General features: G+C 40.1%; 1 protein-coding gene across 4 annotated transcripts in view; it reads right to left on the reverse strand.

Annotated features, from left to right (window-relative positions):
- Positions 1-3,564: 3,564 nt before the first annotated feature.
- Positions 3,565-26,428, reverse strand: part of c9h8orf34 (chromosome 9 C8orf34 homolog) — a 73,725-nt gene continuing 50,861 nt past the window's right edge. For all 4 annotated transcript variants that reach the window (XM_084939242.1, XM_084939241.1, XM_084939240.1 and 1 more), the window contains 5 exons: positions 19,718-19,844; positions 10,900-11,390; positions 8,261-8,357; positions 4,699-4,737; positions 3,565-3,944 (listed from right to left, as the gene is read on the reverse strand). In XM_084939242.1, coding sequence (XP_084795368.1) covers positions 3,937-3,944; positions 4,699-4,737; positions 8,261-8,357; positions 10,900-11,390; positions 19,718-19,844 — 762 coding nt within the window. In that variant the 3' untranslated portion in view covers positions 3,565-3,936. The remainder of the gene's footprint in view (positions 3,945-4,698; positions 4,738-8,260; positions 8,358-10,899; positions 11,391-19,717; positions 19,845-26,428) is intronic.

Raw genomic sequence — 26,428 nt, forward strand, 5'->3', positions numbered from 1 at the left:
TTGACCATTCCTTTGATTAGAAGCACGCGAAGAAAAATGCCGATGTGTATGATGTGGTTTTTTGTGTTGCTTATTGCTTGTTGTTCCTTGGAACCTGTACACATTATAAACAGCTTTTAAATAAAAAAATATATATAAACATTTAGATAATGTTACTCATACCTTTAATCATTTGTTCTATTATATTCAGGGAGAAATGTGCCACATAATACTCAAGACAATGTACATTCAATTAAAAAGATAAATAAAGCTTTGTTTATTGACTAATTTTAACCTAAATCTGTGTTATACTTAACAGTCATTGGGTACACCTGTTCATCCCCATGTTTAAGCAAATATCTAAGCAGCCATCATCTCTAGGGTGATCATATTTAGATTTCCAAAAAGAGGACACTTGGCCCAGTCATGAAGAATTTTAATAATACTGTCTGCTTAAAGAAAAGTTTTGCATATTTAAACGAAGTCTTCTCTGTGCGGTTAATGAATGGTAAAGTAAAAAATGTCATATAGGCTTTTACAAGTCAACAAGTGCAAAAAAAAAAGAGGACATTTGGTCACCCTAGTTTACACAGAGAATGGTGTGAAAAAGAGAAAATACCGAGAAAGCAGCAGTTCTATGTGGGAAAATGCCTTTGTTGATGCCCAAAGCCAGAGGAGAACGGCCGGACTGCTTCGAGATGTTCTGCAGAAGAGCATCACTGAATGCACAGCATGTCGAACCTTGACGCAGCAGAAGACCACACCGGGTGTCACTCTTGTCAGCAAAGATCAGCATTGTTTGTATTGTAGTAAAAGTGCACCAATGTGCAAAACACTTCTGGCCGTGCGTGCAGAAACCAGAAGTCCTGTCAACAACATGTGAACTCATGTTCTGCTCTACAAACAATGATGGGTGCAGTCTTTTATTGCTTATTGTTTCTTTTACTGCAGCTAGGAAAGTTTATTGCTCTAGATTTTTAGAAAACAAAGTGAATTGGGCCTGCTTTAACGGGCCAAAACTCCTACCTCGGCTTCAAATGACAGCACTTCCATGCTGATGACATACTCAAAGTAGTAAACAGTTAAAGAACAGCGGAGGCTGATTTTTATTAGTTCTGTGAGAACAGGCAGTTCACTTCAATGAACACAGAAAACAAAATCCAGATTGATGATTATGTTTTAAATTACAGTTACCATAAAAAGGACCCACATAAACCTCCCCGGGTGATTCTGCTGAGGAGTCCTCACAAAAAGGGTTTAATATGGAGCTTCTCCATAATTATAGCCTACCACGTGTAGCGGCAGTGTAGAATGAAGTACTAGCTACTTATGCAGATTTCGTCCTCTTCATGTGAAAGTTCAAAAAGTATATAATACGTTTATCTGTGGAAAACTCAAAAGCATTTAACGTAATTAGAACATTTCACAAACAGGATTTAAACACTGGTTTCCTTCCTCATAACACCAAAAGGCCTTACAGTTTAACCAACCTGCACATACACACTCTGTCCACAAAAAGTCATACCCAGTCTTTCTATACACATAGTTTTCCCCATGTCACACATTCTCATGATATTGGGACATTTCAAACAACAAATGACTCTATATGCCTTCAAAGCGTACCTCCCACCAACCATAGATTTATTTGTGCTGTATATCAAGATAATTCCCAGTCTGTTCAGTTGTAAATTAAGACATGGGTCAGCCTGCTGACCATTGATGGTGGTCTGGATCTCATGGTAAGTACAGCGGTGGCTGTTGCTATGCCTGGGTGGCCCTTACAGTTGCTTTGGGCCTGACGTATAAAGCCTGCACAATATGCACACTTTAAGAAGATGGTGAGGGTTTCATATTCCGCAGAGAAGTATTAACGATAAGCAATTTGATCTCTCTCTGATTGTGCGGCATAAAACTGACAATCACAATCATCTTTGTGGTAAGCATAATATCATATAGCTACAATCTGAAATATGATACTACGCAGCGCGAGGGTGTGGGTAATTTTATGTACAGAGACATTGGCAGACACAAAAAGCAGAGGAGAAAGGATCAGAGTGCTTATTTTGTGCGACATCTGTGGCAGTAATTGAAGTCCTCATCTCTCAGAGTGTCTTGCCTTTTTCCAGAACTCCTCATGCCTTGAAATTTGGCTGACACAAAACATGAAAGCCTGGAGGAGACACATGAACTCAAGAGAAAATATTGATAGTATAAACGGAGCTAACATGCCTGCGATCAGTGGAACAAGAACAGACAGCAGTCACATTCCCAAATGTTTTTCCAACATAGGGAAAATGGAATATGAAATACGAAAATTGAAATACGCAAAGCGATACATTTCCCTTCTCTGTTAGGAAAATATTGTTTATGGTGTTATAAAGATTATATCAAGGCACCACTGTGAGTTAATTATGCCATGCCCTGAAATTTTTCCACAGATCTGCGAGAAACCACATCCTCTTTCCAAAGAGCACACAATGTGCTAGAATGCGCGGGGCATTAATTCACATGCCATGTTTTACAGGATGGGAGTTTTGAAGTGATTAGTCTTCTTACACATCCTTTTTACAGGAATCAGCCGTTGTGAAATGAGGCTGGAGATCTGAGTAGTTTGCAACCACATCCCGAGGGACAGGCTCGAGAGCTGGCATTGCTCGGCGTACCTTACCGCAAAACTCAGTGGGGTTCGAGTGAAGGGATCAGACTGTCAGACTGAAGGCTGTGTCCGTGGTGCGCCTGTCTCTGGAGCTGACGTTGTCTGTGTTACTCTCAGACAGCCACAATTTAACTAACAAGTGCCCAGGCAAACACAAGAGGCAGCGCGGTAAAAGGTCACGTCTCTGTGCAGAACCTCCATGCACGTAAGAGACGCAAAGTTAAACGCTGGGGAAAAGATGGGGGAAAGACTGGATTAAACCAGGACTTCATTATTACACGTTAAGTTTAGAGTTAAGCTCTATGCACCCCTGGAGGTCCTTGCACAGAGAACAGGCTGCATCTGGCCCAACTCTTCAAAGGTTGTCATGCATGGCACACAAAAAGTACGCAAAGTACGGCTATGAATATAATGGATGTTATCCTTCATTTCTGTGGACTCATATTTGGTGGAATTTTTAGGACCGTTTAAGTACCATAAGAGTTTAATGACTCACTACGAGGATGTGTTTACTCTCATTTTTTCTTTTTTATTTAAGGATTGATTTGGAAGGAGTAAAACTAAAATTCTTTCCTGGAGTTTATAAGAACTCGTTCAACCTGATGACGGGGACAATGAGGCGTATTGTATTACAAAATTCTCCCAAGCGCCTCATCCATTGAGGCCAAGTTGTTTTTGTTTCTTTTCATTTTGGCTTATTTCTGGGGAAATTTTTGAACAAAACTGCCTCGAGCTTTAGGGGGTAAAAACTCCTCTTTCAGTGCTTTTCCCCCCTCCCAGGTTGAAATTCAGAAAGCACTAAATAAAAATAGCAGAACAAGGTGTGTTACACTGGGGTAGAAAATAGAACAAGTGCACCAAATCAATATAACAGCATTCCACGGATACCCTTCAGAACTTGCGTATCTTTAAAAAAAACCCACACAAAATCTTTCACCAGTGCATTTAATAAACACTATCCTAACATAGGTGTGCTGCCTTGACAGTGTGAATATGCCACAGGCCTAGAAAAAGTCTACCGACAACAAAATGCATCTGTTTGCTGGACTCCATGTAGAATTTCAGTAGCATGCTATAGAGCAAACAAAAATAAATGGCATATTTCATACTCTCAAGTCATATTTTCACATTTTTATCGTACAGTTACAGTACAATGTGTATGAAATATCTGTGAAAAAGTATACAATCTTTTTCTTTCCTATCTATGAATTATAAAAATAATTGTCTGTGTATTCACATATTCAAAATGTCCAGTGGTTTGCATAATAGTTTGATTGGATCAATGTCTCTGGTCTCCGTCACTATAGGCCTGTGAAAAATGAAAGACAAAAACATCAGTCTCCTAGAAACCAAAATCAGACACATTTAACCGCTAATAAGAATAATAACTGGGGCAATTACTTTGAAACAGCCGTTTAATATTTGAGCATGTCATGGACAAACATGAGGTGGAAAATTACAATATGGAAGAGTTGTGGGAGAGCGGTGAGCTTTGAGTTTGGTTGCTGTGGCAATGCTCTGGCCTCTCTGATAGCCAAGCAGAAGCAGCCTGTTCTCAGATCTGCCTCCAGACTGGCACACTGACACTGGGAGCTGTGGGCACCTCCGGAGCCACAAGAAGGAGAACCGCAGACAACCTCAAACCAGACAGACTTTCTCCTTCTCCCAAATGTTGACGCTGTGACTTGACGCTGTCTGCTGCGTGTAAACTCACAACCCAAGTGACTTAATGGAATTGGGCAACAGAGTCCCCGCGTCTCCACACACAGGCAGCCTCCGCCAATCGCATTTGAGAGCTGCTGTGCCCTCCATTTAGCCTGTGACTGTAACTGAATGGACCGTAAATGAAGGTGGAGGCTACCAACTCGCCCATTGGTAGTTATTTGGGAAACATAATGTGGCTCTAAACATGAGCTCACTGACAGACGCTGAGGCTCTCTCAGTTTGAAGCAGTTACTTACAGCAACAGAACTCTTGACATAGTTTGCAAGCGGTGGCAAAATTATGCAACACATTAGAGACTGTCTCTTAAGGTTAAAACATCTACCTGTTCAGATTCTCACCTGAAAACACGGATCTCTTATTGGCGTCTCGTGAACCACCTGTGAAAGAAACGAATAAAGAAAATGTGTCACGCAGGACGACGGCTCTTATTTGAAGTTACAGTAATACAATACAATAAACGTTTATAGGCATTTGTGGCGTTGACAAAAAAAAGTATTAGCATGATTCGTTTGAAATATCTTTTTATACAATGACTGGATAAAAAAAGGCAGACATTCAGCCCATAGTAGGTGTCACATTAAGCACTAGGCTGGCAGTGAGGTTGGCGTATTAGTGCTGAGCTCATTTAGCACCATTTACTGCACTACGCTACACACACATGTAGACTCTGTTTCACAGACATGGGTTAAGTAAGCCTAGCCTTGGACTAAAAACCTTTTTCAGCAGAGATCCTCTCTGATTTTTATTCTTTTAGTGTAGGACTAAGCTGAATCCAAGCTTGAACCACTCGGATAGAGTTTCTAAAGTAATCTCTATTCAAAATTACTATATTCTATTTTATATTGCTATAGTAATCTATATTCAAAATAATACACATGCAAGAAAATCAGAATTTTACTGGTATTTGACAAATTTATATATTGTCAAAGTGCAAGCTGCAACTAAGTTCATGGCCTGACACTACCCTATAACAAAACGTAAGAAAAATATCCATGCTTTTCCCCCCTGAAAATTTCTAGCTTTATTTCGTTTTCCAATACTTCTCCTGGCTTCTCTGCAAATTTTATGACTTTTCAGTTTTTTTTATGATCATGCAAACTCTCGTAGTCTAAAACTTTAACTATAGCTTTACACTAAACCTGTAAAACTCTAGCCGACAGCTAGTTTTGCTTAGTACAAAGAATGAAAATAAGGGGTAAAACCCTTGCTTACTAATATTTTTCATGTGTCAGATTTTGCACACAAACAGCCAAAATGACAGGACCCAATTCAGCTTTAGCCGTGTTAGCAGACAGAGACTTTAACCTGAAGCCTTTCTGTGTGGAGTTTGCTTCAGTCTGTTAGCTCTGTTCTAAACTGGTGACTTGTCCAGGGTGCTGTGCAGGGTTACGCTGTAACAGCTGGGATTAGGTTCTAGGCACCTCGTGATGCTGAACCCGATAGGCAGAAGAAAATGGATGGATTTTAACCCAAAGTAGCCAGTTTCAGATTTAAGAGCAGCAAGATAGAAAGCATAATGAGCTATACTAAGGAGATGCATGTTGTTTTATATATGTAAATGAAGGTCACTGACTATGTCTCCATGTATGTAAACTATTTAGATCCAGTGACATGCACCCCATATTGAAAAACACATACAATGAGAGCACTTCAATTTGTTTTTATTTGAAAATGATTTGAAGCAATTCCTAAATAAGCAAACATTAGAAGTTTGCTTTGCCTCTTGCTTTGTTTATAGGCTGTGATTTTAAAAAATCTTTTTTTTCCCCAATCGCATATTTAGCTGTCAGTGCAGCTGCTGTTTAACAGTATTATTTCATAGGTCAAAAAATTCCCAGGAAAAATAAATTGGATAAAGAGCGCAAAAGTGCTCTCTGAAAACAATTTTAATGCCTTGCACTGACTAATACAATCGCTCACATGCACATACGCAAAGGCACACAAACCAGATTTCAGTGAACAGTCCCAGTGGGTCCTCTCTCACGCCAGAAAGTGCTTTGTCACGTCTTGTGGCTCTTTTTCTCTGTCAGTCTCCCTCTCCCCTGTCTGAGCCACGTCTAATTCAATATGCGGTTCATATCCTTTCTCAGCATTGCCATTACTACTGCCAAGACTTAGAGCAGACCCCCAGGGGCTATTAGGAAAATCCATCCATTTATTGTGCAAGATACACATTTGGCAAAACAACGGCCCTCTAGAGGAACTTGTCAGAAGAGTTATATTTCCATGTGACAACCATTCGCCTGCTTGATCTTTTGTTTGACTGGAATTCTTGTTTCATAGCATCAACGAAAGCGGTCTTTTTAAGTCCCACATGCACTTAATTTTCACTTTGTGTAGCTGATGATTCTTTGTTTCCTGAGAAAACAGGGCTTAGTTATTTTCAGAGCGTTGTCTTTTATCATTTAACTCATTCAGAAATTGGAAGCGTCTTATTTTTGGCTAAGCAGTCACAGGACCTCAGCGTGCCAGTGCTGGTCTGCAGCGCTCTGTACATCCAGCACATTGGTCCACTTCAAGAAGCTTTGACAAATACAACAAAGGATAGCATGAGATTTGGTTTGAACACTTGATCAGGTTGTAATTGTGGAAACATGTTGGATGTCCCAAAAGGAAAAGATTTCATCGAATTTTGTCTGATTTTTAATGATCCAAGGAGAATTTATCATAATGCTTTAAATATACTGGGCATATTCATGTTTCCCCAGAGGATGAATCTCTCAGTTTGCATGGGATATTTCATGATTTACTCATTTATTTGTTCGTTTCATGCGCTGTTAGGAAATCTTCAGAGAGCATATTCATGCTCTCAGTGACATAAACCCTACTGGTTTTGTCTTGACCGTGTCGCCTTATGTCAGTGCCTGTATTGGAATAAGTATCAGAATGTCTTACTGAGTGGCTCTATAGTATAGCCCAACTTAAAGGTCCCAAATCCATTTGCGGTTACTTCAGGAAGGGCATCAAATCAAAAATGCAGTTCTACCCGCTGTGGTGACCCCTTGGGAATAATTGCGCAGCCAAAAACAAAGTCTTCTACTGATAAGGCTGTTATAACATTTGAAGCAAGTCCATTTATATTTCTGATACAGCAGACCTGCAGGAATATGTAATGTTTACATGACTGATTTGTCGTTTAATGCAGCTACAATAACTTAAAAGTCTCTCAGGACCTAAGACATTTATCCATATGTTAATCAGTCATAAGGCAGTATAAATCTGACAGTTTCTTAGCGGATCACAGTGAACTGAAAAGTACTTAGTTTCACTCCGGCGAGCATGTGATTATCAGACCATACCACCACATGCACTCATTTGATTTATGGACCAGAACTTTCAAGGAGGTCTGATTTAATTCTGCCATGTTCAAAGCCAGAGTAACACACTGCACCGCATCCAAGCCAGGCCATTACTTTGACTCGATTTATGACTTTTTAAGCAAAAAAAACAAAGCACCCCTTCACATCTATGTGTTGGATTTTGATAAAGATATATCTCCTACAGGTGCCAGGAAAGGAAATTGTACATGACAACATCCCACCCTTTCAGAACCTCTCCAGGATTTCACCCAGTGATGAAATATGGAAATTATCATGAGTCAGCCGTTTTGCTCCGTTGCAGAATTTTACAAGGAATATGTTTCTATTGCCAGTTTAATCCAACAGTTAATCATTGTGGTAAAGTGACTGTGCAGTGATGAAATGAACGTCACGTCTCACAAAGAAAAAAGAAAAAAAAAATCAGTGGAAAGGTAAAAACATTAGAGGGCCAGATTTGTAAATGGTACAAATGAAAGCTTCTAAAAAAATCCCAGTAACTGAGATGCACTGTGGATGTTTGGTCTCGCCTGCATGAGGGGAAAAAAGAAAGAAGAAAGGTAGAGCATGAAAAGTAACTCACTTTTATCCTGTTCCGGAGGGTCCAGGATGTCACTGTCTGTGTCACTAGGAATATGCCAAGGCTGTCTGATGGCCTGTAACTGCTGGTAAAACTCATCCTGAAATAGAAAAAACAGATCATAATAGAAGAGAAATGATAGAGGATGGTAAAATATATACTCTGCAGATAGATGGACAGAACAAAAGAGAAATGGAAAACAAGATTAGGAAAGACAATCTAGGCCAGCCTGTCCGTTTAGCAAATTTGAACTCTTAAACAAACTGAAAATGGAAACAAATCTTCAAACGGTTTATGGTTGTCATTGTATTAATGATTATGTATTCATAATTGTATTCAATATTGAACATTTGGAACCCTAACCCATCAAAAAGTGCAAAAGTCAAGAAATAAAAATGTACAAAACTAGTTGAATACCAAGAACTGTGTCAGTGCGCCCCAGGGCAGCTGTAGCTACAATGTAGCTTGCCATCACCAGTGTGTGAATGTGTGTGTGAATGTGTGTGTGAATGGGTGAATGACTGAATGTAGTGTGAAGCGCTTTGGGGTCCTTAGGGACTAGTAAAGCGCTATACAAATACAGGCCATTTACCATTTACCACAATGAGCACATGTATACGGTGAAATATATACTTTATATGCAAGAAGCCACTGCTTATGTCTTCATATTTTGCTTCTAAGGAGCCAGACTTTCTCTCCAGTTTTAAAGAGCCATAGTTGTCGAGCATTCCTGAAGGTCTTTCAAAGTTTTCTTTGGAAATTGGCTGCTTTTTCACTTTCTTCAGTCCAGTCCTTGTACCAAACCATTTTCAGAGGAATGTTTACTCTTGGTTGTTAAGTCACTGACCTATATTAATAGGTCATTGAAGCCCCCTCAAGGGATGAATCAGTGTTGTACCCTTTAGAAGTAACAAAAACAGGAAAAAAAAAAAACAGAAAAGACCTGACACAGGACCTAAAAGCTGCTTCTGGCCCATCAGTTGATCCATCTACTGTTCACTAAAGTCTCCTCAGAAATGGTCTCAGTGGAAGAGCAGCTGTTAAGAACCATTCTTAAAGAGGGGAAAAACAATGGCTGGTGTACTCAAGTTACACAAGATCTGGACTGAAAATCAGTAGCAACAGGTCTTGTGAGTTAATGAATAAAATTTGGCATTTTTGGTTCAAATCATCATCTATATGTACGGAGGACTTTAGGAGAGAGGTACAACAGTGAACGTTTACATCCTATCTGTGAAACACATTGGAGGCTCTGCAATGGTTGGTGACTGCGAGGGACCTTTGCAAAGTTGATCCAATTATGAAAGCAGATCATTTTAAACACACCAGCAATGCAGTAAAAGCATACCTAGATGAAAAAACAAACAAAAAAACAAACAGTGAAACCCTAGCAGTCCTGGATTGGCCTCCCCAGAGCCCAGAATTTAACATTATTAAAGCATTGTTGCATCATTTTGACAAAAAAATAAAATAGAAAGATAGCTAACATCCAAAAAAGAGCTTTGAATGTCCTTCAAGAAGCTTAGAGAACTATTCCTGAATACCAATTAAAGAAAACACAAGAAAGCTGCCTAAGAAAGTTCAGACTCTGTTGAAGAATAAACATGATCATACCAAATATTGGCTTTCAACGTCGTTACAATTATACATACTCTGTTTGCCTCATAGACTAGACTTCAATTCCATGTATGTTTACATGCGTTTCAATAAATCCCTCTGCCTATTTCCCATATTCTTTGCAAAATATAAAGTAATGAGGAATGGCTCGAGGGTTTTGCACAATACTGTGGACAAAACTACAAAAATATGTCTTTGTATTCATCTTGGAATTTGCAACAATCTGTATATTGTTGTAGGTTTTGCGTAAAAAAAACTTCCTGCTCAGTTCCTGTTAAGTAAATGTAATGCTTTGGTTGCTTGTTCCCATGTTTGAGTTTCCAGTTGAAGTGGCTACACAAATAAAGGAACACAAGAAAGCGTTGTTTTCTCTTTTAAGAGGTTAAAGATTCTCTCACTCTGGAACCTGGCCTCACTTTAAGGCTTCAGTTCTTCTACCTGGGACCAGGTGGCCTTAATAAAAGCCGACTGGGTGCAGTAGTGTTTTGGATAATGTGACTAGGTGTCAACTGGCATAACTGTCAGATTACACAAAGGCATTGTAAAATTCCTGCCCCACCATTAATAAAACCTTCAAAAAAAAGGCTCATATTTAACAGTCCTGCTGTTAAGTAGATCATGAAAGGAATATAAGAAAGAAATCCCAATGAAAGTTCCCCTTTTATGCCAGACTCATTTTTCCACAGTGAAGTGACATCCTACTGTACAGACCTCCACGACTTTCTGTTAAACCCCACACGAAGTGGTGTGTGCCCGCAAGGATTTGCACGTGTAATATTTTGTGCTCCTGGTGATCTCGCTCATATTTCTTTCTGAGGAAAGGCTCTCAGCTTCAGTGCCCGGCTTTACTTTTTTGGCTTTCAGCACACAAGTTCACTCTCAAGATACTAAAACCTTTTCAGACCATGACCCAATTTTTATGACAGTTTTATCCTTACAATGTGAAATATAACATGTAGAACTACATGTCTCATTAAGTGCTTGCATAACTTGTAAAAAACAAAAGTTTCAGTGTGGGGTCTTACCTCAGACAGATAGGCCCGTAGGCTGGCACCAAGGGTATCTGTGCTGCTTAGCCCTGGAGGGGTGAGCAGCGGTCGGGTAAGTATTGGCTGACTTGTGGGTGTAACAGGGCGGCTCCGCGACCTCCTGAAGGTCACCTCTTTATAAGAGCTGGAGTTAAAGGTGGAGCGTGTCAGCAAACTATTTGGGGTTATGGGTCTGCTGGGTGTTCTGGGGGTTTGAGTCCTGCTCCCAGGGTTGCTAGGAGACTGAGTCCTACCCATGGTGAGGGTCGTGGTCTTGGGGCTAAGCAAGGGGAGGCCCACACCACAAGACTTGCCCGTAAGGCTACCAGCTGGAGACTGGGGCCTGGACACGAGGCTGGGGAGGGGGAGTGTGTCAGGTAGAGTTCTGTGGCGCACTGGGGTGTGGTATAGGCTGCTATGTGGATTATTGGAGCTTCGGGTGGTCATCTTTCCTACTTCTGCCAGCTTTGCCAGGTCCTTCTCAACCTCTGGAGAAAGAAAGGCAATAATCCAAATCAGTATCCAAATGCTTAAGGAGTAAATTTCCTATTTAAATCCTATGGTATACACACACATTGAAATAAAATTGACTTTATTTAAAGCCATGAAAATGCCCATAATACTTTTTAAGATAACTCTCCCAAATAACTCTGGAAAATGAACTTTTAACATACCATCAGGCTTACTTTGAGTTTTATTCATCGACTGATTTGACTAATGATTCACAAACTTTTCTGAGCATTAATGTGGGCGAGACTGCTTGGGTTAATCCCTTTTCTCGGCAATGATGACAATATTTATAGACCTTATAAACTGTGGTGAATCCAGCTTCCTCTGTCAGAAAATGTCCCAAAGTTGATACAGTAAGTGCAGCATGGCTATATTTTTTCCCTTCTTCCTGACAAAAACACATTAGCCTGCTGCTCTGGTAGTCTCGAAAACATTTTTGTTTATAAAAAAACGCGACGCTGCCAACTTCTGTGATCAACATCTGGGTCATTTTTTCCATGTTTTCTGCTTTCGTTCCAGATCTTGGCAATCGGGATTCAACAAACTGGGAGTTATCATTTAAGAGGCATGATTTAGAGGAATGATTCACTCGAGGTAGAGGGTACTTCTGGAAAACTGTATGTATGATGTTAGATAAATAACAAGAGCAAGCAACAATTATTTCACAAACTCAAACTTCCATGTTTTTGAGCAAATTTCAGCTTTCCTGGGTTTTACAAACAACATTTGCCGAAAACATGAAACATGTGCTTCTATTCACTGACAAATATCCACTTAGTATGCAAACAGAAAATGCCTGTAATGCTATCCTAAATTTAGCTTTTGGACATTACTCCGGAAGATTCTGTTTGTTTAAAATCAGACAGTGCTGCACAAAATCCTTTGGGGATCAAATGCATATAATTATTTGACATGCCTGAGTGGATTGCTGTTTATGTGCTTAAGCAGCTCAACGTGCATAGAAGTAAACCTTCATTTGAGACACAATGCTGAACATATGCTGCTTGTTGTTGGTTTTATGTGTTCACTAACTTGTGTCCTGCGTGGTGTTATGTGTGTGTCTGTGAACCGTTAAACTTTACAGACGTAATAATTTCTAAATTATAAGAGCAGCGGGTTCTCAAAGTTTTACTGACTGAATGCCAACGCACACTTGGAGGACGCTTCATTAGGTACACATGTTCAGTTTCTTATACTGCAACTGTCTCATCAGCCAATTGCATAGTAACAATTCAATGGATTGAGAGATGGTAAAGACAAGCTGTTGGCATTCACACTGAGCATCAGCATTGGAAAGAAAGCTGATTTAAGTGGCTTTGAACCTGGTTTGGCTGTTGGTGCCAGATGTGCTGGTCTAAGTATTTCAGAAACTGAAACTCTCTCGAGTTTACATAGAGTGCCGTGAAAAAAAGAATATATTCAGTGAGCAGCAGTCTCAGTCTAATGTCAGAGGTCAAGAGAGAATGGCCAGACTATTAAAGCTCTTAGGAAGGCAACAGTAACTCAAATAACCCCACATTACAACCAACATATAAAATCTCTCTGAATACACATCAAATTTAGCCTTAAAGTACAGCAGCAGAAGACCACCCCTGTCAGCTAAGAGCATGAAACTGAGGCTATATTTCACATGGACTAGAAATCTGACAAAAAAGATTCTAAAAAGTTTGCCTGGTCAGATGAATCTCAATTTCTACACATTAGTAACAACTAATGGGCAGAAATTGGCCCATTAATAAAATGGGCCAAAACGCAAAAGCTGAAATGGATGAAGGAGGAAGTGAGACGGGGAGAGGAGAAGGTGGCAGCCTCAGAGGCTAATACTGAAAGATAATGACAATGACTGCCCAAAAATAGTTAGAAGATAGTCCAGGCTGAAGCAATAGCAGCACTTCTGAACCAACCAACAATCTTGAATCCTCAGTTCATCTCAAATTTATATACGATGTAATTTTTCAAGAGACTGTCCAACATTTCTTTTATCACTACACTAACACACGGAAAAAAATCAATAAAACAACAAAAAAAAGAAAAGAAAGAAACAAACACAATGACAGAAAAAGCAACATCTGTGGAGTTGAGAGTAGCTTGGTCACTGCTGAGGACGAAGCAATCAAATTACGGTAAACACTCAACCGTGCGTGCTGTTCAAGGCAGGTCTTGACATCAGCTTTTGGCAATGGCAACACTGCTGTATGCACTGCAACCATGTGCTAACCTCCACAGCTGGATCTTGACCATAACACCAAAGGATAAATAAGTGAATACCTTTAGACTGCAGTGAAATAAATAATACAAACGTGCAAAGTAAAGTACAGCATATAATGATTTCCCGCTTTAAGTCCTTAATCACCCACACACTATGTCCACCCACACTGATGGCTGATATTATTTTAAAAAGCTGTAAACAGGATGTATTCCTTAGTTTCCATAAAGCTTATATTTTCATCTTGAGGTATTTACCAGTATAATGATAAACACCACATGTTTTTGCTCTAAATACCCCACCACCACCACACACACCGACACACACAGAAATGGACATTCGACTCCAGCTACCTAACAGTAAAGAGCAGCCTATGAAAGGCAGTTTTATTTTTAGACTGACTTTGTTAAACACAGGAATACTTTAACATATCTCAGTGACAGTGATATAAAGAGACATGCCATCAAAATTCATATACTATGAACCTTGAGTTTGAACCCAAACGCAAGTAACAACAACAGGGAAAAGAGGGTAGAAAATGAGACAGAGGGGGACAGAAAGGAAACAAGAAGAAATAGACACAGATCTATTAAAGTCTTTGATCCAAAAGCAGTTGCATGTGGTGAGCGAGTACAAGGCCCTAGCACGCTATACGACCATTCAGAACTCATGAAATCTTTATTGGATCCTTCCACTGAAAATAAACAAGTGCGCTAAAGACATGTCATTTGTCAGCAGGCTTACAAGTATACAATATACTGTTTGCTTGACGAAATTAAAACGCTACCCTTTTGTCCTTGGATTGATAACGTACAAATAATGTGAAAGAAATGCACATTCCTCACATGGTGTGAATGGAAGTAAAATTAAAAGTTGGCAACGCGGTCTTGGAAAAATTCTTGGGATTGTTTACTTTTACTCTGACGAGATATCCCTGGCTCTAAATGGGGGGAATTTTCTTTTACAAAACCCTTTGTCACTGATGAATTGAGCAGTTTGCGATGTTTTGTACAACGGATGAGGAGGTTATAGGTATTATATAAACACAGCTTTCAGACTCGGGCCCCTCCCTGGCCTCAAACAAGCGAGAGTGAGGGAGCAAATGTGGTCAAGCAAGCTAAAGACCGAAAGGCAAAGCAGTGAATCAGGAAGATGAAGGATTGTTTCCTGATTGTTTCAGGGTGGTTTTGTTCAAATAAAAACAGTCACACCTCTGCACCAGCTCAAGAGAAAGGGCCAAACGCCGATGGAGTGCATGTTTCATGACTGGAGGGCAATGAAACCACTGCCCCCCAAAAAATGCCCCAAACACAGCAAGTTCAGAAGAAAATACAGACAGAGGAAAGGGTGTCTGCATATAAATACACAGCCGCACACTTCAAGGTAATAACTGAGTGGGATTATCTTTGCACGAATCGACAAAATTATGTATACTTATACACTTGAAGTGTGCTAATACATTAACTACTTAGGTATTACAGACATTTTTATACATAGACCCTCATTTTCAGAGGCCCAAAACTAAATTTAGGCAAATAAATGATCTGAACTTGATTTCGTGTTGAGCTTACATTTTTGAACTAGTTATTCGCACAAACTCTCAATATGGGGTCCAAAGAGATGTTGATGCAAGTAAAGGAGGTCAGTATTAGGCTGATAAACCTTAAATATTAAAACTTTAGAAGTGGACATATCAGCAATCAGGCTCAGCAATACTAAAATACCAGGTAGACCACAGAAGATGACTAAAACGGCTAAAGACATATAGCCAAGTCAAAAACACTCTTGAGGAAGTAGGTGTATCATTTCAATTTCAAGTCTATAAGCAAGAGATGCTTTCATTAATGTAAATACAGAGGGTTTGCAGTAAGGTGCAGACCACTGGTCACAATCAAGAACAGAAAAACATCGAAAAGAGCCTGGACAGTTTTAGGGGGAAAAAATTGTCTCCAAACCGAGATTAACTTGCACTACAATGATGGGAAGAGAAAAGTGTGGCAAAGGAGAGAAACAGCTCATGACCTGAAGCATACCACATCATCCGTCAAACATGGTGGAGCCAGTATTCTAGCATGGTCATGTATGGCTGCCAGCAGAACCGAGCCACTTGTGTTTATTGATGATGTGACTGCTGATAGAAGTAGCAGGATGAATTGTTAAGTGTATGGGGCTACGCTCTCTGCTGCGATTCAGCCAAATGCTGCAAAAGTCATTGAAGAGCAATTCACAGTGCAAATGGATAATGGCCTGAATCGTACTACAAAAGCAGCCCAAGAGTTTCTTAAGAAAAGGAAATTGGATATTCTTCAACAGCCAAGTCACTGACCTGATCTCAACCCAACAGAGCATAGCTTTTCAGCTATTAAATACAAAACTGGGGGCAGAGGGACCCACAAGCAAGCAGCAACCATAACGCAACTGTAAACCGTAAAAATGATGCTAGTTTGTCCAATTACCTTTGAACTTCTTAAAATGGGTGACTGTGTAATTTCTAAATGATTAATCCAATGCTTTTGTTAAATCTGTTGAATTAGAGTAAAACGGAAAGTCTGCAATTCAATCATATATTGATTGTTTGAATTAAAATACCCTGTGGTGGTGTACAGACGCAACATTACAAACAAAAACTGTCCAAAACTATCCAAAAACCTCTGTCTCTGCAATATTTCCAAAATGTACTCTTGCGCAACTGTGTGAAAAAAATAATCTAGAAACAATCTCAGTGAGCTAAGGAGCTTGGAAAGAAAAGCGTCTGGACTTCATTAAGTTTCTTGAAGACGTTTCACCTCCCATCAGAGAAGCTTCTTCAGTTCTAAGAGCAACTGGTGGAGAGTCCCAGATTTTAAGCCCTATGGGAATGTCCCCAAGAGGGTCATGGACCCCCAATCAATCCTCTATCTAATCACACGAGCCAAGGTGTGACAACAGGTGTGGGTCACTATCAGTCACTGTGAAACCTGGCCCCACCCTATGTGATTTACTGAGGTCAAATGGCCCAGGATGTGAGTGGGTGTTAAGGCTTCTGGGAAGGGATCTCAAAACTGGATTATAGATGGCAGACAGTTGGCGTTGTAAGCCGCCGTCCTCTGTTCAAAGATGGTTGTTCACAATCGACATTATTACTTCTTTTCTGTGCAATATGTGAACATTGGCATCCTTGAAATAGGGGGTCTATGACCCTCTTGGGGGACACCCCCATAGGGCTTAAAATCTTGGATTCTCCAAAAGTTGTCTTCAAGAAACGTAAAGAAGTCCAGACGCTTTTCTTTCCAAGCTACTTAGACTACGATGACCTGGCTGACTGAGAACCTTCACAGAGAATCTCAGTGAGCACTAACTGGATACATACACTACTCAAATAAATTAAAGGAACACTTTTTAATCAGAGTATAGCATCAAGTCACTTAAACTTGTGGGATATTGATCTGTTCAGTTAAGTAGCAGAGGGGGTTAATAATCAGTTATGGCTGCTTTGGCCTCCCGGGAACATTTTTAGGCATGCATACAAGCATGTAGAGGCCATACAGACTACTGACTACCGTTTTGAGTTGCTGAAATGAAATATTAGCAAAATAAACTTGCCTGCCACATCATATTTTCATTTTGTGTTTCTTTTGGTGTTTTTGAATCATTGAATTCAGCCCCTCTGTATGTTGATACTTTTCATTTCCAAAAAATGATGTGGGATCCTTTCGTTCCTAACACATTACCCAGTGTACCCATATCAGTGTAGACATCCAGCATGATTTTTTTCCCCATTGAGATTTGATGTGCTTTCAATGTGTTCCTTTAACTTTTTGAGCAGTGTGCATAAGAAAATGTCACAAAATACAAACACAAACTGGGGAAACAATAGTAGCTCAACAGTGAGGCTCTGGCTCATAACGTGGAAGAGATTTAACAGCTAATAAAGGCTTTAAAGACTTGGATTAGCTTGTTTAACAGCTTCTACGAAAGGCCTGCTGGGAATCATCAGGCTGACTAGTCAGTATAAAACTAGAAATCAATAACATCTGAAAATTTGGTACATTTTTAACACAAACTTTATCTTTTTTTTCTTTTTTGGGGTGTATTTACTGTCATTTACAGATGAGCTTAGAAGGTCATTCCAGCTGTGACCACTGCTGTTTGACAGAAACGAATTCACTCAGTGTGACCAGCATGTGTTTAATATATCTGGTATGCAAAGAAATCTTTACACACTGTGACGCTGTTAAGCAGAGTGAGAGGACGTGCATATACAAACAAGTGTGTGACACATGACGGTAAATGGCAAGTCTCTCCCTGGCTTCTATTCCACACTTTCATCTGATTCATACTTGATCTTCATGACAACAAAAGCAGTCTCTGAGTCACCCAGACGTCACATATATCAAAGCTCAGACTTGGACTACATTAAGAATAATCATTTCCAAATTGCCACACAAATTCCATTTCGTCAGACAAATAACACTCCAACAGAGTCAGCCTTAGATCGGCTCGTATTGACTCAGCAGCGGGAGTGAGAGTTATTAACTGAACCTGTCAAAACTGAAGCTCAATAGGATTCCTGGCATGTGGAAAACATTTTAATTAGTTTTTCTATTTACTCTCCATAAAGCCCAGGAGGAACAGAGAGAGATAAGAATATACATATCTTACTATACTGAGCACACAAAATGCTATATAATTCATTCCCGTGTTATAGATTCATTTGTTCCTGTGATTTAAATAATTCAAAGCCAAAAGATACATCCTGTCCTCACGTTTTGGTTGTGTGCGTGAGTTATATAAGTGTGCCAAAAGAGCAGAACACCCTGTGCAAATAGATTATAATTTCCCTGATCAATAGCTTATAAGAAAAACGTTTAAACCAAAACAGAGAATAAGATAAACAATCGAATTTTGCCAGAACAATCTCTCCCCTGAGCTGGATGAATACCATCAGTCTTTTTTTGCTGAAGGTGAGTTGAGTGCATACAGAGAGTCTACACCGAGATGAAAAAATATTCAGTAACTTCAGTCCGCATCCACATGTCTGGATGGTTTTCCTACAGGGCTTTTAAGTAGGGGAAAAGGCTTTTGCATAATTTGAGAGTTTTAATTTTACTGGAAGTAATTTTTCTCATTAGGACGAATGCTCATATTCTCCACTCTTACGCCATCATTGTGGACATGGATGCGGATATAGACAGCTGCAAATATCATGGGTAGATGCTATTAACTAACTGTTAAGCAGTTAACTGTTCACATATGCATTATATACATTTGAAAGAGATTGATCCAAAGTCAAGGTAATTTCTTTCCAAGAGTTATTGTGCATTTCTTTAAAGACAAAGTAAACAGATGCAGCGGTAACGGACGTCTTCACCTGCTATTCTCAGATTCAGATTTCTCTTTGGATTTATGGTTCGTACGCAGTCGATGCCCTTGGTCCACAGTCACAGTGTGGATTTCATTAAAAAACTAACAAACTGCAATGAGTTTCATGTTCAGACCACCCTTGTGGAAAGTGCTCTTATATAAAGTAGTGTATAATCAGCCAATTATTATTGTTTCTTGGTGACACTACCTCATGTAAGAGTGACCATCCCTGTGCACTCATTTCATCACTGGCCACTGAGAGAAGGTGAATTGTTTCATGAAACTGTATATGGAAACGGGTCGCTGCTTGAATTTTAACACTTTGCATATAAGTTACCGATCTTTGACGTTTGTATTTTACTATTAAAGCAAGAGAATGAATTAATCAAAACATGCTAAAACCTTTATACGATGTAATTAAATGGCTCATTTTTTTCTTTTTCTGGTTAATCCAGGGCTCCATAAGTCTTAGTTTTTAATTAACCAGGAAATTCCTTCCACCAAAAGCTGTGTATTCTTTTAATGGATAGCCCCCCCACCCCTCCCACTCCTCAAGTGCTATCTAAATCCCCTTCAGTTATATAAGACTCTATAGCTTTGTATGCCTGCATGTGTGCATGCTGGCACAGTGTTTTTGCTTTCAAAGAAAGAAGGCTTTTTGATCTGCCTCAGTCTCACAATTCATCATTATAGCTAATATCACATACAGACGCGCACACACATAAAGCATGCAAACATACACATACAACTGCCTACCAGCAAGCTGTTTGCCCATGTTCTCCAGCTCTTTAGAAAAGAGGGAGTCACCCAGTAGCAGGCCCGTCTGCCCGACAGAGCTCCCACCTCTCACAGCCTTCAGATCAGCCTCCCAGACAGCCTGACGCTAGTTAGCAAGGAAAACAGAAAGAGAGAGAAAGTCACATTAGAAGAAAGACCCTTCAATTAACTCTTTATATAATTTTCAGCTTTTGCTGGAAATATCTGAGCCATATCTGCTGGGGGAAAAAAAAAGAGCCAATTATTATTTTACGAGCTCAAGAAAAACACAAGAAACCACAGCAAGTGTAGATGAAAGCATACATCATGGAGTGCACTGTGTTAACTGAGTGCAGGGTGCTAGACAGTCAGTAGTGGTTCAGAGCATTTTTGTGTAACTATCAGTAAATCTATAGGAGCGTGTATGCACACCAGTCTGCTGGCAGCGAGCCTGGCAGCAGCAAATCTCGCGCTGCCAGTTACGGAGCAATAAATCAGCCACTTTGAATAGTTTCCAGAGTTTTTTTTTTTTAAATAGAGATGATCATATTCTAAAGCATATGAAATAAAAGAAATAAAAAGGCAGATTGGATCACTTATGTGTAGTTGCTGTGTTTGGACTATTTTGCTCGTACCAATCATGGCCAAGTGTGTGATTTGGAAAGGGACCTGTTAGACAGTCTAAACTTTGCCAAGTTCTTTAATGGCAGCATGCTTAATCCTCCTATTTTTTTTTTCCTTTGATAGGACGCAAGTGGCCAGATGATCTGTTAAGTCAGTGGACCAAGCGTGCATGAGCTCCAAGCACAGGTGAACAATAAAACCTGTCAGCCGTAATTCCACCTCCTGTAAGTTTGGTTTACACTAGATAAGTTATGATACCTCTGATGCCAGCACTTACATCATTTGATGTGCTAAGCACTTAATGGGAGACAGAGCTGACTAGACAAAGTGCTGACACAGAGTGAGGTTTGGAGACATCTGGTGATATACATAGAGCGAGGCTTCCAGCGGTCTTTAAAGACAATCCTGGGATAATCCCTTCACAGCAAAACCCGAGCACGCGGCTGCGCAATATCACTAAAACAGTGAAATAGTTCAAAATGAAAACATCTTGCAATCATTTTTATGATTTTTATTTTGAAGTGCGAGGTACTTGATCCTATGCACGACAGACTATGAACATAAAACACAAGCCACAAAGTCCAACTTTAATAGAACAAATGTCAGAACACCTGTGACCACTGGAACCAAACCGATTCCACATGAAATCCTAGTTGAGGATAATTGCTTGAACAAGGTTATAAAAGAACACCTGTGAACACACACTTTCCTCCTGGGTTATATCTAATGCAACATAGCTGAGTGTGGTAAAAAAAAATAAACAGTTTGAATGGGAGTGTAGGAAGAGCCGTGTTACCAGTAACGGAAGATGGAGTTTGTGACCTCACACAAACCTCCTATTTGGAAAAAAGACAAGTAAATGCTTTTGATTCGGTGAGAAGAATATCTGGTGGTGTCGGGCGCTGCGACGGACACTGGATAAAGTCAACCTCAAAAAAGCCATTACTCATAAAACTGCAAGATTTAACTTGGCCGAAGGATGAGAAAAGAAGCCTGATGAAGTGCAGAACACGCTTTGGTCAGTTACAACCAAAATAAATTAGTGTGGATCTGATGGCTTCCAGCATGTCTGGTGTGAACCTGGCCAATAACACCACAGAGGAGTGCATGAAACAAGGATGTGTGAGTGTAATGTTATGGGACTGCATGAATGTCAAAGGTGCATGGACGGTCAGGGCAACTGAATACTAAATGGTGTTTTCATTCAGGGCAGCCACAAGAAGCTCGAGAGGAAAGGAATTTTACAACACGACGGTGTTCACAAACGCACAGGGGACAAGGATCTTTACGGGGAAAACTATGAGCTGGATAAGCATGTCCTCTCACTAAAATCAAACAGATCCTTTGGAGATCTTCAGTGATAAAACCTCTGCAGCAAAGAGCGACTGAGAAGAACTGTGTGAATAATGAAGGATTGAAAAACTGGCAACCATCAAACACAAAGGTGGGCAGACAAAATAGCCTTTTTTTAAAAAAAAAAGAAGAAGAAGAAGAAGAAGAAGAAGAAGAAGAAGAAGAAAATAAAAAAAAATTCACTGACACAAACTCAGGGGGTCGCCATACTCCTAATGCAGGTCCCATGCCCGGATAAATGGGAAGGGTGCATCATGAAGGTTATCTGTTGTAAAATCTGTGCAAAATCAGAAATATAAAAATATGCAGATCCATGGGCTGTGGCGACCTGCTAGGTAACAAGCAGCCAAAAATCCCAGTATATGCACAGGAAGGAATAGACTATTATAAGAAGAATCTCTTAACATTTTAGTATTCTTGCACAAAGGGGAGGTTAACTCAGTTTGTTCTACAGTAACAAGTTAAGCTCCCCTCAAAGAGGACTGCAATGCTTAATGAGTAGGTGTAGTGAAAAACAAGGGAAGCTGCTGTCCTCTGATAAATGACAGAAGATCATTCCCAGGATCTATGGCATTGATCTTCATGCCTGTCAGATACATAAGGCCTTCTGTGGTCATAGAACCACAACACCCAAGCCAATCTTTAATTACAGTCCTCATAAAGCAGCAAGGCGGGTTGAGTGCTACAAGTGAATCCCCTCCCCAGCTTTATTTCTTTCTCTTTGGTGGTATCTCCCTAAATCCAACAGCATGACATCACACTGTCCTCCTCTTGCCTTTTATACTCAGCTCTGGCAAACAAGGCCACCAACAGATTCCCAATTTTAAGTGGACTTTACGTCGTTACATTTTAAAGCCCCGGTGCTTCGGAAATCCAGAGTCCAAGTTGATTATATCAAAGATCAAATTTATCGTAGTGCCTTATTAAAGAGCTCAGTTTTATAAAAGCTTTTGATATACAATAGATCAACTATTATTAGCAACATCTACAACGCAACATCTGCATTGAGTTCTAAAGCTCTGCTGTAATCAGGACCATATATCCTGGAGACAGCAGACTGGAGGCCGAGGCTGATGGGACTCCACAGTCCCAAAGACCAGGAAAACCAAGCAAGCCTGTAAGAAATTCACCCCATCAGACAAGATCAATAAACAAACAGACAGTGCAATGAAAATATGACTGTTATTTCATTGGGTTTAGTGACGTGATACTAACAAAGTCACCTGGATGTAATCGTGTATCAATATGGCATATTTGAAAATCATGTACAAAACAAAAATGCTACACAGGAGATGTTGGGGCACAAAATGGACTTGATTACACGGTGAGACGATACAACAGAATGATGGAGAGTGGTTTCATTTAGCCATGGTTTAGAGCATCTATTGTTCTTATAACAAACAGTGCATGACGTGCGATATTTTAATCCTAGCGGCCGAAAAGACAGGAAGGAATGGCTTTTCATTTGCCAAATAAAAAGTGATTTTGCAATGACTTATAGTGTATTAATGTCAGTGGTGCAAAACTGGTATGATCTCCCTCCCACTATGATAAAACTAAGAAAGCTTAAAGAGAAAAGAGGAAACCCTTCTGGTAAAACTTCTGGCTAACTAACAAACATGGGTCTTGTTTCTTACAAAATTGATTCCATGTTGAGAGCAAACAAGACAGAAAGAGAGAGGGTAGACGTCTAGAGTCAAATATTTTATAGCCTGCATGTGTGGAGCTATACGTGTGTGGTCAGCAGTAATAATCACCGCAATCTGGGGTTTGGTCCAACATGGCCCCTCCACACAACAAGGACTGCCGGGGGTGTGTGCATGCAGTCACAGGGGTTTGAGCGTACTGCTGGCTTTGCGAGCACAATTGATGGACTCTTGTTGTGGTCAGGCCTGGGTTGCATAGGGACTAATATACACAAAACACACACAGGACCTTGCACCAAGACACACTCTATTTGATCATCTCTCATTTCAGCTTATTATTTGAGGTTTTTAACTGCTTCACTTGAAGTATTGGGGCTCCTTTTGGACTGCACTAAAGGTACTGCAGTTCTCCTTAAACACAAGTGGATCACTCCATATAAAATCTACTAAATTTGAAGTCAAATGTTCCCACCAAGCCACCTTAGAATCAGCCTTTCTTTTCTTTTTTTTGGTGCAATAACTTTACTATGTTTAAAGAAGTAAAACAAAAGTTTATCTTCATGATATAGCTTTGAGCTTTAATCATCAGGAGATATATCATAGTTCTTTCTGTGTCATAAAAAGCTGAAGCTGACTGATTTATTTGCAGGCTGATTTTGTCGGCTGCCTTCTGCTACTTGATGACATATGAATGAATGAATATGAATGGCTCTGGTTAGCACTGTTGCTGCACAGCAAGAAATTCCCGAGTTCAATTCCACCATCAGGCCGGGGTCTTCTGTGTGGAGTTTACATGTTCTCCCCGTGTTTGTGTGGGTTCTTCCCACAGTCCAAAGACATGCAGTTAGTGGGGATAGGTTAATTGATCGATCTAAATTGCCCATAGGTGTGAATGGTTGTCGCATTCTTTGTGTTAGCCCTGTGACAGACTGGCGACCTGTCTAGGGTGTACCCTGCCTCTCGCCCTATGACAGCTGGGATAGGCTCCAGCGCCTCCCACGACCCTGAAAAGGATAAGCAGAAGCGAATGGATGGATGGATGGCTGAAGTATTAGCGTTTATGAAAGCTGATTAATGAGACATGTAAAAATTAAAGAAGAGACAGGAGAAACAACCATGTTATTGGTGTTGGCATTACACAGTTTGGCCACCAGAGGGCACTTTGTTACCTGTTCGCAAGACACGCACGTGGAACGCCACAAAGACAACCGACTGATCCGAGAAGAGTTGGGCAGAGGGTAAAGAAGTACATAAACAACTACACATGAGATTTTTAGTGAAATAAAGAAACATCTTTAAAATTCCTGCCACACACTGGCCGGGATCACCGAGGGTGTCAGGTTTAGTCTAGTGATTAAAGGCCAAAAAGCTGTTACAAGCTCATAACGCAATAAAGCAGCAACCTACAGAACAGCCCTCTTCTTTTCACCCTTTTCTTTGCTAACATGAAGTTTTGGATCAGTCACATCCTTTGCTACTTCAGCAGCAGCAGGAGATAACCACCGACTTTAGCCTTGTCTGTACCTCGTTTCCTTCATACTCGTTTTTAATTTTGAAAAAGCTTCCTTGGTTATAACTATCAATGATCGAGCTCCTGCCAGAAGCCAACAATGAGGAGCTTGGCCTGAGCTCTCTCTGCAGTGCGCTCGCACAAAATACTGTGTGCCAGGTGGTGTACAGTAGACCTGCTGCATGAAAGACACTCTGCGGACCCTTATTTGGTGTGAGATTAATCTGGGCATAGTGAGAGCTGACATACAGACTTAAAACGGGTATCACATGCCAAAAGAAACTCAGCATAAAGTGAAGCATGACATTTTTCTCTCTGTGAATTTTCATCTCGAGCCTCATGAACCCTTTATGTCATCGGGCCTCAGGGTTGAAGCTCTGGAAAGCCAGTGCATTAAATACTGACAAGTACCCAGCTAGTCCTGTGTTTTTTATAGAATCAGGTGTAGTGATGCGTCAGTGCTGTACAGCTGAAAAGTCTTGTGTATTCTGGGGAATTATCTGAAGTGGAAAGAAACAAAAATAGGGTAATATATTCTGTCATATCTTTACATGGATTAATCAGCTAAGCTTAACACTAAGAAAATGAATTTATTACAGGTTTTCTAAATAACTCACTTTGCTTTTGCAGCCCCATCTAAGTTGCATGGCTGTGGGAGAATATGGGGTGTGAGAGTTAACACTCACACTTTTAATGAATTCCTGTTGTTTTGGCTTATAGCAGAATCACCTAATGGATTTTATGGACTTGCATACAGAGCTCAGAGGCTCACTCATCCAACCACAGCCAAAAGCAGACAGGATATTGACAATAACACAGTTAGGCTTTTACTCAAGTGCTCCAAAGACCGACTTTATGACACACTGCCTGTTCTTAAATCAGAGAAAAACAACGAGTGTCAATAGAAGTGCAAATGAGATGAGTCTTTACAAGAGTCTGCGGGAAAAAATATATTTTTACTGCACTGTACTCCAAAATTTAGCTGAAGCCTTAGAATCAGTGTGCCGTAACACAAAAGATTAGTTTTTGTATGTGTGACATCTTGGAGTTCATTTCCCAAAACTTTAAAAAAAAAAAATGTTAAAGATGTGAAAGTGCTTCAACGTATTAGCCTGCAACAGACTCTCCAGGATGTACACTGCTTCTTGTCCTATGATGCTGGGCGAGGTTTCAGCATCTCCCATGACTCTAAACTGGAAAAATGGAGGAAAAATAGATAGATGGATCTATTACAAGAAATTCCCTAACAGAAATCTCTCCATCATTGTAAGCGAAAATCATTTTAGTGCACAGGCAAATAAAGAAAAACAGAAAATCCTGTAAATCCAAAACAAAGCTTTTGGCAGATTACACCAGCACTTGCGTTGTGTGGCTACGCTGTGCGATTTGCTCAGATGACAACCATACATGCGTGTCTGTGGAGGTGTGGGGAGCAGACTGTTGCCAAATATAAAAAGCCATACAGCCAAGATTCCTTTGGAAACCCTCATAACGGTTCTGCTTCGCATCTCTCACACACACAGCACTGCATCACACTAATTATCTTATTTCCAGCATACAAGTGAGCAGTTTCCCTTG

This window comes from Perissodus microlepis, chromosome 9 (assembly GCF_051167445.1).
Source record: "Perissodus microlepis isolate ML-2025 ecotype Zambia chromosome 9, ASM5116744v1, whole genome shotgun sequence".
Lineage (NCBI taxonomy): Eukaryota > Metazoa > Chordata > Actinopteri > Cichliformes > Cichlidae > Perissodus > Perissodus microlepis.